Raw genomic sequence first — 18,248 nt, 5'->3', positions numbered from 1 at the left:
CTAACAAGAACTGCAAACCAGGAGTCAATATAGGAGATAAATAGAAGATAAAACAGAAGTGAGTATCATCTTAAAGGACTGAAGTTATATATTAATTTGGGGAGGGGGGCATCTGCGGTTTTGCAGATACATTTTGGACGAATCCTCAGTATCGCTTGGAGCTCCTGGAGGAGGACGATGATCCTGAAGATAATGAGGTTATCTGCAGCTTCCTGGTTGCACTGATGCAGAAAAACAGGAGAAAAGAACGCAAACTTGGAGCCAACCTCCTCACTATTGGCTTTGCCATTTATGAGGTACCATTACTACCCATATGCTGTTCATTGTACCAGTCCCACATAGTTCAGCTGATCCCAAATTACAGCCCAACCGTACAAATCCTCCATGGACAGTAGCTAATTTTATAATGTAGCCTAGTTTACATGAACTGTAGATTTTGCCTTTAAACACACAGATTTTCAAGGGTTCCAGCAAGAAGTTGATTTCCACTACTTTTAAAAAATTATCCCTGTAGTAAGCATGTATATCAGCAGAGATGATGCAAGAAAACAGGAATAAATTATTTTCTAATATTTACTAGTAGGTCTGTTATGGCAGGCCTTTCATGGTAAAGATTGGTCTAAAACCAAACCAGAAATTGTATCAGTAATGCCTATCAGTAAATGGGACTAAGCAGTCTCATAATAGTACTGAAAGAATGAGGGGTGGCAGCTTTTACTATTCAGCAGCTGGAGAGAGAATGTGGTACCGGAAAGAAACTTTTCTAGAATGGATGGAACTAAGAGAGTAGAGAAATTCAGGTCTCTGTATTCATTTAGTCCATATTAATGTACAGATAAGGATTTGCCCTGTGTCATGTTATCTAGAAAGATCTCTTTCCAATCCCTATTCCCAACTTCCCCACATTGCTCCTCAGTAGCATCCCAAACTTCTCTTTGGTCAGGGGATTTACACCTATCAGAATCAAATCCTGTATCGCCATTGGCAGTACCCTGTAATGGTGATGAGAATCACTGAAAGGATGAGGTGAGATACATAGAAGTACATGACCTGATTTTTTACATAAAGGAGTGAGGTTGATTAGAATGTTTATGTGATTTGAGGAACTTATCATTGATTGCAGCACGCCTAGAAACTAGAACAAACACTTTTTATGTGTTCTTATAAAGCTAGATAAAATAAATAAGTGCACTTCTCCTGCATCCCTAACAGTTTCCCTGCTTTGTTTCTCTCTAAGGTGCCGAAAGAGGTATGAGCTGAATGGAAGAGGAATTGACATCTTGGTGTAAAGTTCTCAGATAACATAACTTTTGTGCCAGTCGGCGTAAGCCGGCTGGGCTTGTTTTCAGTGTTTTAGCACAAGTGACAGTCTTAACCCTTGCGTATCAATTAGCTACATTCAGGGCCGGCTCTAGCAATTTCGCCGTCCCAAGCATGGCGGCACGCCGCGGGGGGCACTCTGCCACTCGCCGGTCCCGCGGCTCCGGTGGACCTCCCGCAGGCGTGTCTGCGGATGCTCCACTGGAGCCGCGGGACCAAGAGACGCTCCACAGGGACGCCTGCGGCAGGTCCACCGGAGCCGCCTGCTGCCCTCCCGGCAACCGGCAGAGCGCCTCCCGCGGCATGCCACCACAAGCACGCGCTTGGCGCACTGGGGCCTGGAGCCGGCCCTGGCTACATTGTGAGTTCACCTCTTCTCTTCTTATTTCTCATTTTATATTCTTTCCTTTCCTTTTCCCTTTCCTCAATATTCATCTATTAAGTATGGAACTCATTCATGTCTTTTACAGTCTGGTACCATGGACCACAGCTAGCAATGATAGCCATCATCTGGCTAGTGTGTTCCATGCAGCTAAACCCTATAAAACCTGCAGACTGCTTTCTTTACCTCCTAAAGATATGCCATGTTCCTATGTATTCTGCAGCATGGAGCTTGCTATAGAGTTGCAGAATTCACTCCTTGCTGCAGAATTATCTTCTGGAATCTAGGGCTATATGTCTACATTACAGACCTCACAGCAGCACAGCTGTACGGCTGCAGCTGCACCACTGTAAGGTCTCCTGTTTAGCCGCTTTATCCCATCACGAGAGAACTCTCCCCCTGGCTTAATTAAACCACACCCACAGACATACTCCCGCAAACATAGAATCATAGACTATCAGGGTTGGAAGGGACTTCAGGAGGTCATCTAGTCCAACCCACTGCTCAAAGCAGGACCAATCCCCAGACAGACCATTGTTACAGTGCCCACAACCCTGGAGGGAGACTCTTTGCAAGCAGACATAGAGCTGTCCACATCAGCACTTTTGTCTCAATCTCTTCCCAAAAGCCTTACTGTCCCTACCAAGCTGCCAAAATCTCCACCTTTCCCCCATCAGTTATGATGCAGTTATGCCTTACCAATAACAAAAAATCTGTAGCACACTGAAAACTGAGAATCTACATAGAGAAAGGTAAACTGGATGTAAAATCAGAATATTTAATATGAGCATACTGTACTTACAGAGTCAGATGTTAAGGCCAGAAAGAACCATCATCTAGTCTGACCTCCTGCACACTGCAGGCCACAGAACCTCATCTACCCACTCCTGTAATAGATCCCTAACCTCAAGCTCAGTTACTGAAGTCCTCAAATCATGATTTAAAGACTTCATATTATACAGAATCCACCATTTATACTGATTGCATTATTTTCAAAAGTTAATTACATTAAAAATTGAAGTTTTTATTTATCTGGTTCAGAATTTCCATTTTGCCCACCAGGTTGCTACAGAAGTTAGGTAGTTTTGCATCTTCCATATGCCCACCACCAAAGAACAGTGTCTTAATTTTATATTATGTGTAACATAATGGGCTTAGTTTATTACAAATCTCTCTATATACATTTCTCTTGTTAACTGCGCTGTTAAACCTTGCCTCCTCCATTCTAAATCCCATCATGTTTTCTTATTTTGCCATCTGACACTTGCTGATGAGGGAAGAGTCATTCAGCAGTAGGCTGTTCGGCTCAAAGTACAGGCTATATTAGCCTTCAACCTTGCAGGGATACTGAAAGTAACAGTGCATTGTCACTGTGCCCACAACCCTGGAGGGAGACTCTTTGCAAGCAGCATTAATAAAGAGAAACGGATCTCTCACTTGGAGACCGAAAACAGCAGGGGACAAACACTGACCCTGTAAAACAGCCAGACTCTTTTGGATCTGATCTCTTTATCAACACAATAGTGTTGCAAAATTAAGCTAGTTGTGGGTAGAATTTAGCAAGAATTATTGGAAATTTAATTCTCAAAAATGATTTGAGAATTCTCTTTTCATTCAAATTAGATTTTAAATTGAATTTAGTGCTGGTAAAAGAGGCCTAGCTAACAGCCCTGGACAATGAAATCTTCAGTTTATCCAGAGAACATATGTGGCAGTGGCAGTGCACCAATGACCCTTATCAACGTTCTTCAATCCTTTCTGGAGGGACAGTCCGTAGAGGTTAAGAGGGTAGTTTATTCTCCAGGCTCATTCCGTCCTGGCCTCTGGGCTGATAATTCCAAGAAGTTAACAGTTAGTGCCACTTGTGACTGTGGCTTCTGTGATGTGGATACCATCATCTTAGCAACACAGATGAGACCACCAGCTCATTTCAGGTAGGCCATACAGCAGCCATCAAATGCTAACAACTTCCAGTTAGAGGGGACCTAGTTGGTGACTTAAGGTTAAAACCTTTTATATCTATTATCAGTCTCCTGAGCCATCAAGCCTCCTGTACCTTGTATGTCAAAGAAAAGTTTTAATTTCACAGGCATTTTCTGCCAAGGTGATATGTTGTATGTGTTGGATCTGCCTGTGAGCTATGTAAGATCTTGCTGAAGATGGGATGTTTGATTCTTTTGTTTACAGATGCATGGTAACAAGCAGCACTTACAAAAGGATTTTTTCCTTTACAATGCTTCCAAAGCTAGAAGTAAGTCATATATAAACATGCGAGAAATCTCTGAACGCTTCCGGCTGCCTCCCAATGAGTATGTCATCATCCCATCAACATATGAACCTCACCAGGAGGGAGAGTTCATCCTGAGGGTCTTCTCAGAAAAAAGAAGTCTTTCAGAGTAAGTTCAAGGGCCTGTTATTTGACTCTAAAGAAGAGGATGAACCACATGGCCCCCCTATTCCCCCACAAACACACATACTCCTTTGCGCGCATGCGCGCACACCCACCCACACCTTCTCTATTTAGGTTTCTAGGTCTTTTATGAAAAAGAAGCAGTTTCTTATGCCTTGGAAGAAGGATAGTTCTTGCCTGCCTGCATTTGTGAGCTGGATCTAACTTTGGCCATCAGGGAAACATCATGGAATTAAGCAATTATTTCTTTTCTATCGTTCATCCCTCACTCCCCAGATAGGTTACACTCCCTGGGTGGTCCTGTCTTCCTGCAAAGATGAGTAAACTTGGTAACTGGTTTCACTTTGCTCAGAGCTAATCAGCTTGTTTTGTTTTCCCAAGCTGACAAAACTCACTGGCACTGCCAACCTCAGATTTAGCAGGATACATGCCAAGCAGTGGCACACTTTCATAGACAGTATTTGGGTACACAGCTCAGTTTGTTAACAGAGAGCTGTGTCTAGGCTTTGTCACTATAGAAGGAGAAGCCAATTTGAATCATAACTCACGTTCTCAAGTGGCTACAGAAACATACAGTGTAGGAGGATGGCCCTTTTCTTCTTTTTTTTTTCGAAACAATTTTTCCTCTTTCTAGGGAAGTTGAAAACAAGATAGAAGCAGAACGTCCTTCCGTGAGTATATTTTGCTTTCAGTTTATTACATGCAATGTCTTACTGTCTGATGTCATACAAACAGTATACTGGATCATTACCCTGGTACCTTCTGTGTGTGAAAGTAGGAAAGCGTGTCACATCTAAGAAAATCAGTAACAAGAGGCCAAGGGCAGGCACTTCATGCTGCCAGTAACTCTAATTGAGCAGCTATCATTTAGCTCTACAGTCCCCCTGTGGAACTCATTGCCATGGGATGCTGTGAAGGCCAAAAGTACAACTGAGTTCAACAAAGAACTAGATAAATTCATGGTGGATAGATCCAACACTGGCTATTAGCTGAGATGGTCAGGGACATAATACCATGCTTGGGTGCCCCTAAACCTCTGGCTGCCAGAAGCTAGGACTGGACAACAGAGCATGGACTCAATAACTGCTCTGTTTTTTTTCGTTCCCTATGAAGCATCTGACACTGGCTGGTGTCAGAGACAGGATACTGGGTTAGATGGACAATTGGTCTGACCCAGTATAGCCATTCTTATGTTTTATATATGGTGGCCTTATGATATGGACAGACCACATCATATGACATAAGACTTCATACCAGACCTGAAACCTACTTTCAGTAATGGAAGGCTAGTGCTTTAGGCACTAACCAGCCCCGGAAATTTTGCCGTTACATCTGTTCTCACCAACTTTATTGTACATTCAGTCACACTGCAAAATGAAGGCCTTGCAGAAAACCTCTTCATCTGTGAATTGAGAATGCTAGTTTACTGTAGAAAGTCTAGATTGTGGTGTAGGGTATTTAGTGTGAAAGTGACTTCTCATCTGATAAAGTCAGAACAATATTTCTTTGTGGCTCCTTTTGAATAGATGTGTGATGATAAGTCCCAGTATTCTGCAAACATCTCCAAACGGTAGCAGTGATTTTAATGAATATCAGTTACACCTACAAACTGTTAATTCTTTTCTTTGGGCTAGCTGCAACATGTTCAGAAGGGGGAAGACAAGGAATGATATAATAAAATGGAAGGAATTATGGGTACTCAGTTCAACTCAGGCAGAACATAATTTAATTGACCCTTGCCCACCACTATGTCACCCTTTCATTTTCTGTAATGTTAAATGAACACTTTCAAGACTGGTAGGCTTAAAATAGACCCACCATCTTGATATTGGTGTGTGGACACGGGTGTATCAATCTCCAGTACTCTGCTTACCGTAAAGAGTGGAACACTTAGAGCTGAGGTGGAGGTTTCTCAGTTCGGGCAGGGCAGTGGGTGAGATGAACCCAGTGAGCAGATCCAGTGTGGCAATTCCTGCCTTCCTATATTTGACTCCATGGAGCTCAGATGTGAAAGATGTATCAATGTAGCTAAATGGCAAAAATAAACAAGAGAGAGCAAGAATGACATTGCACAGCATAAGTTTATACAAATTGTATAAATCTACAACTATGTTTACTAAATATGGCTTTTTTTTTTGGTTCAGAAAAAGAAAAAAGGCAAGGTGGGTCTCTGCTTCAATAGACCTGAAAAGTGCTGGGCTTAAGTAGGGTAATGAGCATGCAGCTATATTAAAGTGGTGCTGCCATAAACAGTACTCTTGTTAAATGCCTGATGATATCACAGAAGCTTGAGTTTTTTGCCAATGTCAGAGTGAGTTATCTGCATATGAGAACTTGATTGGTGTTAGAACTAGTTTTCTGCAGCTTTATGCAATTACACTCTACCATAGGCCATGATGGCTTTGTCTTCCTACTGTATAGCTAATAAGAGCTTTGCAGGATAGTGTACTCAGCTCACACAGAGAAGCTGGCACCTCTGAAACTTTCCATCCCTATAGGCCTGATCCAGATGCTGATCACCCAGGACTCCCATTGTTTTCAGTGGCAGCTGAAGGTGTCTGGTAGCTCATGGAATTGGGTCTTGTTTCTAACATGTTACCCCACCACGCCATGAACCTTCTCCTTCACTCCCAGCTCCAGACCCTTCTCCACCCTATCTCCCTTTCCAGCACAACACAACCCTGCTCCAGACAAATGTCCTAGTATCCACTTTCTACTGTCAAATGCTGCCACTCTTCCTGCCACAAATTTCTACTCCCCAAACTCCTGCCAGCTGTCTAACCCAGCTGCCACCCCCCCTCTCTAGTAAGCTGTGGGTTTCTCCCACCTCTCCCTTACAACACACTTAGCTACAAGGTATCTTCTACCTTGAAATTAGGTAGAGGTGTGAGAATTATGCCATTTTTCCATTAGGAGGATGCAAAAATAAACCCCATTGAAACAAGTTATAAGGATTAATTCGGTAAACTCCTCTTTGGACTGTTATTTGCGAATTACCATTTATATCCTAGACCATAAAACACCTAAAATCAGGTGAGCACATAAAATATATATGGCATGTCTGGCAAGGGCAGAACAATCTTTTCTGTCTTTGAAAACATTAAAGAAAAGCAAAGAAAGCAATTGCACTCTGTGCCTGAATGTCTCACATGTCAGTACTGGGAAGGGATCAAACACATGCACTATACAAAGTTAAAATGTTTCTGTACTAACAACTCAGCTCATTTTCTGTATGGGAGTTATTGTAGTGCAGGTGGCCTTTATTGCTATTGCAGTGCTGCCACCCTTTCTGTGTGAGGGCTATTAAAGTTAGGGTGACCAGACAGCAAGTGTGAAAAATCAGGACGGGGGCGATGTGGGGGGAGGTAATAGGCGCCTATATAAGACAAAGCCCCAAATATCAGGCCTGTCCTTATAAAATAGGGACATCTGGTCACACTAATTAAAAGTACAACAAAGAACCTGGTTGGCCTCTTTTTTGCTCCTAAAACCGGGGAGTGTTTACTGCATAAATGGCTTTCCTGTACAAGGAGAACTAATACCTATTTTTGCACAAGGAGTATTAACAGCATGAGTATCACTTTTTAGCATGATAAGAACAGTAACTTCAGAGCCACCTTTGGTGCAGTCTCAGCTGTTACCACACTTGGTGCCCTTTCTGTGATGGGAGCTGCATCAGCATGAGCATGTCACAGAATGGATTTTCTCAAACACTTTGCCCTCCATTATTATGTAACTTCCACTCCTCTTCTCTTCCCTTTGCCCTCTTCCTCCTCTCTCTAGCCAATCATCTTTGTTTCTGACAGAGCAAACAGCAATAAGGAGTTGAGAGTTGATGAAGCATCTGACAAGGAGAAGAAAAAAACGAGCAGAGATGAGAAAAAGAAAAGCGATAAGGTTTCTGTACCAGTTGGCATGAAGAAAATGGAGTTTGGTCTGGCTAGCATGGGGAAGTGGCTGGGTAGGGGCAAGGAAACTGAGAATTATGAGATGAGGAAAGCCCTTTTAAAGCTGATAACTGCTTATCCAGACATAATTTTGTCTGATTTAGAAATTTCAGAGCGAAAATGTGGGTGAGGTAATATCTTTTGTTGGACCTTCTGCTGTGAGAGACAGTTAGGAAAATAAAATCTATTACCTCATCCACCTGGTCTCTCTAATATCCTGGGACTAGCACAGCTACAACTACACTGCATTAGAACTTTCAGTCAGGTAGGTGGATATATTGAATTTGAGAGGGAAGAGATTGTTCCTGCAATGATTTTATGCCTATATTGAAGAGAGTGATTAATTTCATAGGAAACATGTTGATCTTTTGTGATGATCTAGATCGGGGTAGTCAATTATTTTTTTCTCAAGGTCCAAATTTCTTGGTCAAGGTATAGTCAAGGTCCAGACTCCAGAGAAACATTTTTCACACTGCAATAACAATAATAATGATAATAAATAAATAAAAAGATGTCATGGTCCATTCAAAAGTGTCTGGTGCTCTGGATTTGGCCTACAGTTGGTCTATTGACTATCCTGATCTAAACTGTGCAAGATGACATCTTTACAATTAGAAAAGTAATTCAATCAATTGCTGATCAATTTCCCTGTAACAGCACCTGTTGTACAGGCAGTGTGTAGCAAATCAACTCATGTAGACGTCAAGAGGCTCCTGTTGTTTATCACAGCCTGTCTACAGTACAATTTCTACTGTGATTGTGTCAGAATTGTATTTTATAATGCAGTAGTGCTCTAACACCATTATAAATTGTGCAGAGGGGATCAAATTGTGTTATAATAATGGTACAGCCCTGTAAGACCTGGCCTTTCTCCAGTATGATTTATATGTAGTTGGTGCTAGCACAATCTGAACAGAATTGCTGCTAGCAAGGTCTGAGTATAGTTTTCCTGCCCCCTGTGTTCAAGGATTGTTTTTCTGAAAAGTGTGCTAGCCAAACTGTTCTCTAGCATCCCTCTGAGTAGCCTGTACCTTTGATTCTCTTGCATGGTTACATAATATTTTAAAATTCTCTTCACAATGGTCACAAAAACACATGCTAGATGCTGCTACTAATAACCATATTTAAATAGTTGTTGCAAGGAGAACGTCAATCATAGGCTCTAGGTCCTGTCTATGCTGTAACAATTACTATGATGGTGGGGACCCAATTACAATACAGGTGTTTTCTGCCATATGACGTTACACTGTAGAAGTGAAAACACTGTTTTAAACTGTATCTCCGAATCATCCTGGGGTTCCAGTACAGTTCAGGAACATAATACAACACACTTTAGTTCTAGCTCTACCGCAGGACTACACTATCTGTTCGCTAAGTTGGGGGGTTACCAAGTTGCAATCAGGTCACCCAAACCTGCAGTTTTTACATGGTTGGGTTCTAAATTGGGCTGTTTCTAAAAATAACTCCACTATAAATATTTATTTAAAAGTTCAAAGCAATGTTAAAATAAAATCTATATTTTATTTTCCTCTGACTTATTTTTCCCCTTTCCAGCCCTAATGTATTAGTAGGTTTCTGTGTACTGAAAAAGTGAATCCCATCCAGGCTGTCCTGGGGACAGGTGGGAAAAGATTGAGTAGAACCAATTTCCTTTTCCTTTCTCTGACGGTTAGAGAAAGAAACTTTGGAGAATTCAGAGTTTACCCCTAGAGAATTACTCAAATTTCAGTCTCCATAAAGCATTAGAGAAACACCTAAGCAACAATGCTCAGGCACTGAACCAAAGTCGGGGTTGTTCAGAGTCAGGGTTTTGGTTTCTGTGCCTGGACAATGGGGCTGTTTTACTGTGGGATTTTCAGGGAATGCCTGTGGCTGAAAGGTAGCCATATGCTATCTTTCTTTTGTTTTTAACTACCACAAGGAAACTCGCATTTTAATATGTAATTAGCATTACTCAACAGTAGGCAAAATTATATCTAAAATGTGGAGCTTCCTTTTTAAGGACATGTGAGTAATTTTCCCTTTGTAATACTTAGACTTGTTTGCATGTGCAAGAAAAAGAGGGAGGCTGTCAAATAGAGAGGCTGCTTTATGGGCTATTCTGTCTTGGGGGAAAGGCTGCTGCATGCAATCCACAATCTATGCATCTGAACCATCGCTGCAATTCCTCTAGTCAGTAGATAGGTAAAGGGGCATTGTCATTACCAGAACTTGTCAAAGTAAAGTGCACTTGACCCAAGAGCAGATCTCCCCACAACATGCATGTTCCATGCCTGCCAATGGGGGGGAGAGAGGGGAAGAGTGTGGGCAGGAAGCTTCAGCAGATGTTACTGAGCATGCTCAGTCCGTGGGAGCATCAGTACAATCCATGCAGCAAATGTGGGGAGGCATGCATGTTGTCTCTGCTCCAAATGTCTCCTTTATAGGAGATTAAATCAAATATTTGAAGATAAACAGCAAGGAGTGAGAGTAATTGTTTAAAGGGATAAACAAGAACAATGGGATAAAATTAAGCAAGTAAACCTACACGATGGTTATTAAGAAACATTTTTAAATATTTTGAAATCTACTAGTCATTAGAAAAATTTCTAACAGCCCTCTTAAACTGTGGAATAGTCTCCTGAGAGGAAGGCCTGTCACTTGACACACTTCAAACTAGACTGAACAAAGTATTACAAAATGTGCTGTACAAACCAACCACTCCTGATGAAGGGATTGAATGGCTGGTAGATTTTTTGTTTAATCTGTAACATATGTGATATTAGCACAGCTTTCTTCAGAAGGCCTTACAGAAAAGTGGTACATCCAGTCAGCTCTGCAAAGGGTACCAGGAAAACGTAACAAGCCCTATAACAGTTCCTTGCTGTAGCATTTTGCTCTCCAGAGCAGTTCCCAAAGGAATGATCCTGAAATAGGAAAAGTTCTACTCTGTTGGGGAGGGAAAAGGGAGTTGAAATGTTATTTCAAATTCATTAAGGATTTTCAGACAGTCACAAGTGAGTGATTGATCGAGCCCTGGAGATCCCCTTCTCTCTCCCAAAGGCCCTCACACCAGCCCATCAACATTTATGAATTTGTGTCTTTGCAGCGCACTCCAACAAATGCTGACAAGGATAGTGAAGAAGAGAAGCAGTTCAGGAATATATTCCAGCAGATTGCTGGAGATGTGAGTACACAGTCTAAGTGCCTACCTTTCACAACAGACCTACCTTGAGAGCAGTTAAATCAACAGCCATTCCAAAGAGAATGGAGCTCAGCTGTTCTCAGTGGTGGCAGATGATAGAACAAGGAGCAATGGTCTCAAGTTGCAGTGGGGGAGGTCTAGATTGGATATTAGGAAACACTATTTCACTAGGAGGGTGGTGAAGCACTAGAATGGTTTACCTAGGGAGGTGGTGGAATCTCCATCCTTAGAGGTTTTTAAGGCCCAGCTTGACAAAGACCTGGCTGGGATGATTTAGTTAGAGTTGGTCCTGCTTTGAGCAGGGGGTTGGACTAGATGACCTCCGGAAGTCTCTTCCAACCCTGATATTCTATGATTCTATGCAGATTCAAATCACACTTGAAACTCTCTCTGATCTCCTGCAAGGTCTCAAGCCAAGCAAATCACAGTACAGTAATACACTGAAGCCCTGAGGCCTAATTTAGTTTTGGAACCATATCTTGTCAGTGTTTAGTCTTTTTGCCAAATAAGAGGGAGATTTTATTTAAAGCTGGCTTTGTGCTTCATTGCTAGTATGTGGAGTTTCTTGACCAACTACTAAACATGTATAAATAGGCTAAAAATAAAACATTCCTCACTGGGTGCTTAATTGTGGAAATTAAAAATGGAAACAGATCAACAACTGCAGTGCTTGGTGGCCTGGTAATAGGATAGAAAACCTTTTATCTTTAGCTCAGGTGTGACCCAAGGTGTTCTTGACATGAATTTACTGGCTGTTCATCTAATGACTGTTCAATAGCCCATATGAAATGAGTTGTTAGTTCTCAAGGGACCACTTAATTAGCACTGTTTGTCACCTGGTTCCATGTCTCAGCAGTTAGGTGATGGTTTGAATGGGCACAGAATAAACTGCACCCTCTTTCACCCCTATAGACAGGTCTCTCCAGAGTGGGGCTATGGAAAGAAACTTTCACTGCCACTTCTGATTTTGTATCTGTTCTGTAGCTAGCAGGGGCGGCTCCAGGCCCCCAGCACGCCAAGCGCGTGCTTGGGGCGTCATGCCGCTGGGGGGGCACTCTGCCGGTCGCTGGGAGGACGGCAGGCAGGGTGCCTTCAGTGACATGCCTGCGGAGGGTCCGCTGGTCCCATGGCTTCGGTGGACCTCCCGCAGGCATGCCTGCAGAGGGTCCGCTGGTCCTGCAGCTCCACTGAAGCCGTGGGACCAGCGGACCATCTGCAGGCACGCTTGCGAGAGGTCAACCGGAGCCGTGGGACCGGCGACCGGCAGAGCGGCCCCCGCGGCATGACGCCGTGCTTGGGGCAGCAAAATGTCAAGAGCCGACCCTGGTAGCTAGATAATCAGTCTCTGTACAGAACCAGAATGAAACTAACTTTAAAGGTTCCGAAAAATGAAATTATATATTTCTGCTTGACAGAAAAATAACATTGGGAAGCCAGAAGTTCTAGAACTTGCAGGGGAAACTGTTTGTGGCCTGAGTAATTTTAAATAAATTTTTTTTTCCACTAGAAGTTTCACACTTATTCCTCTAGTACTGCTTTTTAAACAGTTAAAGAATGACAAGCAGGAATGTAGGAGCAAAAGAAGGAGAGTTAGAGATAAGACAAAAAACGAAAGAGAGAATACCTATATTTGCATACATGCACACACATATACCCACAACCTATCCCAGCATTAAGGCATGTCGCCTGAGTTTTACAAGGTTTGAACTCAGTATGACTCAAGGATAGAGTGGTTCTAGACCATTAACATGACCCCATCTAGACTAGCTGGCAAAGCATCCTTTCAGCAAACCACATTTATATATTTCTTGTTGGAAGGATGTCAGCAGTTTCCCTGGCCAATATACAGTGTTAATGACCCTGATGGTTCTTTCGTGCACTGATTTACACCAATGTAACTTCACTGACTTCCATGCAGTTACTTCTGATTTTAGACTTGTAAAAGTAAAAAGACAATCAGGTGTGATGAGTTGTTTTCCTCATAGTTTAACTCTCCATGAGTAGCTCAGATCCTTAGAGCCCACTAAGGAACATACTGCACAACTTGGGCAATCCTCTGATCTTGGGCCAGCTGTGGGGCTGATCCAGTCCCTACTTAAGATCGAAATGCTTTAACTTGGATCCCCAGGGTGCAAGCAAGCCTTGATAGCTGTGCTCCCATGCCAACAAGTGGCTGTGCAGGGTGGCACAGCAGCTAATAAGGCAGCTCATCTCTAGTGCAGCGGGATCCTTTAAATTGCCCTTTAATCTTTTAATCTTCCTATGGCCAGCTACACCAGCTTTTTGTTCATTATTATTATTATCATATTACCAGTGAAATGGGCAACAGTCCGGCAAAAGATTTGGGCCAGTATCTGTACTGTGTAATGAACTTGGACTTCTTTCTCTGCTGCCAGCATATTGCAGCACCTAAAAATCACCATGAAAAAAACTTAGCATTATTAAGAAAGCCATGCTCTGCAACCCTTTCTGCTCCATACTGAATGTTATAATTTGTGGCATTCTCCGCACCTTTCTGTCCAGGACATGGAGATCAGTGCTGACGAACTCAGAAGTGTTCTGAATAGTGTTCTAAAAAAACGTGAGTTTGAGCTTTTTTCTACCTCATCAGTCTTTGAATATTATTGAGCAAGGAACTCTCTAGTTGTGACATTGCCTGGAGTGTCATCTTCACACTGTTGCCCTCTTGATGTCAGTTATGGCTTAAGGTTTAAGAACGTCCTAGTATCACTGTAGTGGGATTCCCAGTTGGGACTCCAGCAGGCTGAACTTGCTCACAGCAGTGTCCTTTCCTTTAGTCTAGGACTGAGTTCTCCCATCACTGCTGTGTTCGTTCAAGGTCTAAAGAAAGTGAGATTCACTCAAAGCACTGTGTAGGGTAATCTAGCCTATGTGAGGTGAAGAAAGTTCACCAGGATTTGGAATAGTAATAGCCCTAAGTACCGCTTAGTTTCTCTGTCACACATTTTTTGAAGGTGCCAGAGGTAGATTTAGGGTTTGTACTTTGAATGGAGTCACATCAGATAGGAGGAGATACTTGCTGACTTGTACAGTTTCTTCATTTGGGATTATTTCTTTCAGACAAAGACCTGAAGACAGAAGGGTTTGCGCTGGAGTCCTGCCGCAGCATGATTGCCTTAATGGACGTATCCTTCTCAAATCATAGATGATTATTTGATATACACGGTTTCTTGCACAACTTGGTGTAGAACCACCTGAAATATAGCTTTGTAAATTAGGGAATATAACCGTGCCTTTGTGGGTCACAACTGAAAATACCAAATTCAGGGGAAACTGCTGCAAAAATAGGGCAGAGACACTCCCAAACTGGCGATTATTCTCCCTTAAGATATACCAGACCAGCAATAAACGTAAACTTCTTTTTCACCACACTGTCTAACAAGAAGTCAGAAAAGCAGTTTCCTTAGGCATTCCAGGCCTTATATCGCCACCGAAAACACTAGACTTCAAGATGAGTGGTTCTTTAAAACCAATTTAATCAAATAAAAGGGTTCTTCTGATCCCAAAGAACCAGCCACATACCCAGGTCAATATATAACTCATATCTGACCCCCAAAATCATCCTGTTGCTAATCCTTTAGTATCTAAAGATTAAAGGTTTATTTATGAGAAAGAAAGAAATAAAAAGAAAGGTAGGTGAGTTAAAATTGGTTAAAGGAATCAAATACATACAATAATTACAAAGTTCTTGGTTCAGGCTTGTAGCAGTGATGGAATAAACTTCTGGCTTAAGTCATGTCTCTGGTTGCTTCCAACTCATTGGAAGGTCCCCAGTTCCTTGGTTAGAATGCTCTCATCAGTATAAGTCCATAGTCCAAAGGCTTGAGCAGGAAAGAGGCAAAAATGGAGAGGTTTCCAGTGCTTTTTATAGCTTCTGCCATGTGGACGGAAATTCATTGTTTCAAACAAAGCCCTCAGCACAGTTAGTGAAAAATTACAGGTATCAAGATGGAGTTTGGAGTCACATGGGCAAATCACATGTCCCTGCATAATTTCACTTATTCATAGCAGGAAAATCCATTATCTGTAGATAAGCATCTCCCATGGTCCATTGTGAGTTAAGTGTTCCTTGAGGAGCACTTAATTTGAATATTCCCTTCAACATGTACAGGCTAAATGCGTTGTGGGCATTACCCCAGGAGCAAACATATTTGAAATACAGGTATAGAGCCAATGCTCATAACTTCAAATACAAAAATGATACATGCACACAAATAGCATAGTTATATTCAGCAAATCATAACCTTTCCATAGACACCTTACTTGACATCCTTTGTAGATTTGTTGCAATTATATAATAGTGGTAGCAACAATGATCTACATGGTCATATTTTATCAGATAATGTGCCAGGGAAGAAGAACAATACTTTGCATTCTGTACATTCCTATTTCCTGACAGTGGCCAGTACCACATGCTTCATTTGAAAGCAGAAGAAACACCAGTGTGGACAATTATGGAACAACCAGCTCATTGCAGATGTTTCTTCCTAACCTGGCAATTAGTAAGCTTTTTGTCCTGAAACATAAAGATTAGATCTTTTCTTTAAAAATCATATCTAATATAGCTATAGTTTATGTAGCAAAATTTCTCTATTTCTCTGTCACCCTTAATTTGTAATATGTTAAGTACATCTTACTGTGTACTTTTTATATACAAATATTTTAATAATCTCAGAGCATGCACTATAATATACTGTAGTACAAGATGGTACATTTCATTTTATGTAGAAAAACTGTATAATATGTTGTATTTGATATATGATGTGTGATCAAGTAATTAAAGAAAATCGTTAAGCACATACATAAGAGGACAGTGAAATTTGCAAATGCAACCTGAGTGCATAACTATGCAGCCTTAATAGAATGTTGTATAGGATTTCTTAGGTTGTTTTGGTGGATTTTTTAAGAGAGAGATGGAAAATATAAAACAGAAGGAGCTTTATTCTTCAGGATGAAACTTAGCTGGCAAGTTAAATTGACAACTTCATGTGTAAATTTCCACATTTGAAACTATTTGAAAAGACACCACTAGAACACCTCAATCGTACACGCTTTAAAAGATCTCTAGATCCAAATGCAGGAGCTTTGTACCTAGTGACAACATTTTATGAACACGGAATTAAATGCAATTCAGAATTAACAAAAGGGTTCATAAAGTACTCTTCAGTACTATTCACCCACCTCTAATAATAAGGGAAATCCTGAATAGGATTTATATCCTCTTGAAGTGGACTCTGACCGGAGGTTTGCTAACTTTTCCTTAAAACATTTTTTTTGCCTAACTCTCACAACACAGACAGACGGTTCAGGGAAAATAAACTTCGAGGAGTTTCGACACCTCTGGGATAAGCTGAAAAGCTGGCAGGTATTGTTGAGAACTTCTTGTGTTTTTCTTATGCTGTACTTCTTCCACAGAGGCAATGTTCACATAACTATTCCACCAAAACAGTTCTCTTTCTGAATCCCGCAAAGCATCTACTCACAGTATAACGCAGTGGTTCTCAACCTTTCTGGACTATTGTACCCCTTTCAGGAGTATGATTTCTCTTGCATGCACCAAGTTTCACCTCATTTAAAAAACTATTTGATTACAAAATCAGACAAAAATAGACAGCACACTTACTGAAAAAATTGCTGTGTTTCCCATTTTTACCATATAATTATAAAATACATTGACTGGAATATAAATATTTTACTTATATTTCCATGTATAGTGTACAGAGCAGTATAAACAAGTAATTGTATGAAATTTTAGTTTGTGCTGGCTTGGCTAGTGCTTTTTATGTAGTCTGTTGTAAAACTAGGCGAATATTTAGATGAGTTGATGTACCCCCTGGAAGACCAGTGTGTACCCCAGGGTTACACGTACCCCTGGTTGAGAATCATTGGTATAATAAACAAAAGTGCAATACCAATCATTAAAAAGAAACTGGCCAGCCCCAACACCGTATACAATCTGACAAAGCAAAGAACACAAAGAAATTAAATGGTCCCAAAGACTACCCAACCCATAAATTAAAGGGATTTTTCCCAAATACAGAATGACTGTGTATGAGGTAGGGAGGGAGAAGAAAAGAGGGGAAAAGCCAGGGTTACACCTCAAAAGTATCTTAGATAGGACAACCAAGAGAGATGGATCTTTAATTATAATTAAGGCTAAGATTTAGTCATGTGTATTTTTAGTAAAAGTTATGGAAAGGTCACAAGCAATAAACAAAAATTCACATTCTGTGATGTGTCCATGACTTGTACTATGAATACACCTGATTAAATTTTAGGTGCTCAGGGGAAGGAGGGTGGCCTGGGGCCAGGTGTCTGGGACTGCTTGAGCAGCAGCAGGTGTGGCTGGACCCAGGGCCATCCAAGCAGCAGCTGGTGTGGCTGGCCTCAGGCCCATCCCAGCTGCTTGGGTGGCCCTGGGGTCAGCTGCACTGGCAGCTGCAGAAATCACGGAAGTCCTGGAAAGTCACAGAATCTGTGACCTCCGTGACAGACTTGCAGCCTTAATTATAATTAAGGCTACAATTTTGTCATGGAAGTCCCAGAATCCATGACTTCCAGGGTCCTCCATAATATTTTCTGCTTCAGCCCCAGGGCCGTGAGGCTGGAACCATCAGCCAGCAGGGAGCTCTGCATTTTAATTTAATTTTAAATGAAGCTTCTTAAACATTTAAAAACCTTATTTACTTTACATACAACAATAGTTCAGTTATATTATAGACTTATAGAAAGAGACCTTTTAAAAACATTAAAATGTATTACTGGCACCTGAAAACTTAAATTAGAATGATTAAATGATGACTCAGCACACCACTTCTGAAAGGTTGCCAACCCCTGATATAGAGAAAGGGTCTATTAGTCAGGACACTGGGATTATTTCCAACTTTTTTCAGTAAAGGGCCCTGGATCTTCAATTTCTAACTGGGCAGCCAACAGACTTAAGAAAGTAGGCCCTTAGTACAACATCTCATCAGAGCAATAGCC

The 18,248-nt window shown here is 41.4% G+C and overlaps 1 protein-coding gene across 1 annotated transcript in view; it reads left to right on the top strand.

The window, feature by feature from the left end:
* CAPN3 (calpain 3) overlaps positions 1-18,248 on the top strand; it is a 64,813-nt gene that overhangs the window by 35,864 nt on the left and 10,701 nt on the right. Inside the window, exons 11-20 of the mRNA XM_050954956.1 lie at positions 127-296; positions 1,238-1,249; positions 3,890-4,098; positions 4,747-4,783; positions 6,257-6,274; positions 7,896-8,009; positions 11,148-11,225; positions 13,767-13,824; positions 14,325-14,389; positions 16,561-16,629. Coding sequence (XP_050810913.1) covers positions 127-296; positions 1,238-1,249; positions 3,890-4,098; positions 4,747-4,783; positions 6,257-6,274; positions 7,896-8,009; positions 11,148-11,225; positions 13,767-13,824; positions 14,325-14,389; positions 16,561-16,629 — 830 coding nt within the window. The remainder of the gene's footprint in view (positions 1-126; positions 297-1,237; positions 1,250-3,889; positions 4,099-4,746; positions 4,784-6,256; positions 6,275-7,895; positions 8,010-11,147; positions 11,226-13,766; positions 13,825-14,324; positions 14,390-16,560; positions 16,630-18,248) is intronic.

Source organism: Gopherus flavomarginatus, chromosome 5 (assembly GCF_025201925.1).
Source record: "Gopherus flavomarginatus isolate rGopFla2 chromosome 5, rGopFla2.mat.asm, whole genome shotgun sequence".
Classification (NCBI taxonomy): domain Eukaryota; kingdom Metazoa; phylum Chordata; order Testudines; family Testudinidae; genus Gopherus; species Gopherus flavomarginatus.
This window is presented reverse-complemented; position numbering and strand designations above follow the sequence as displayed.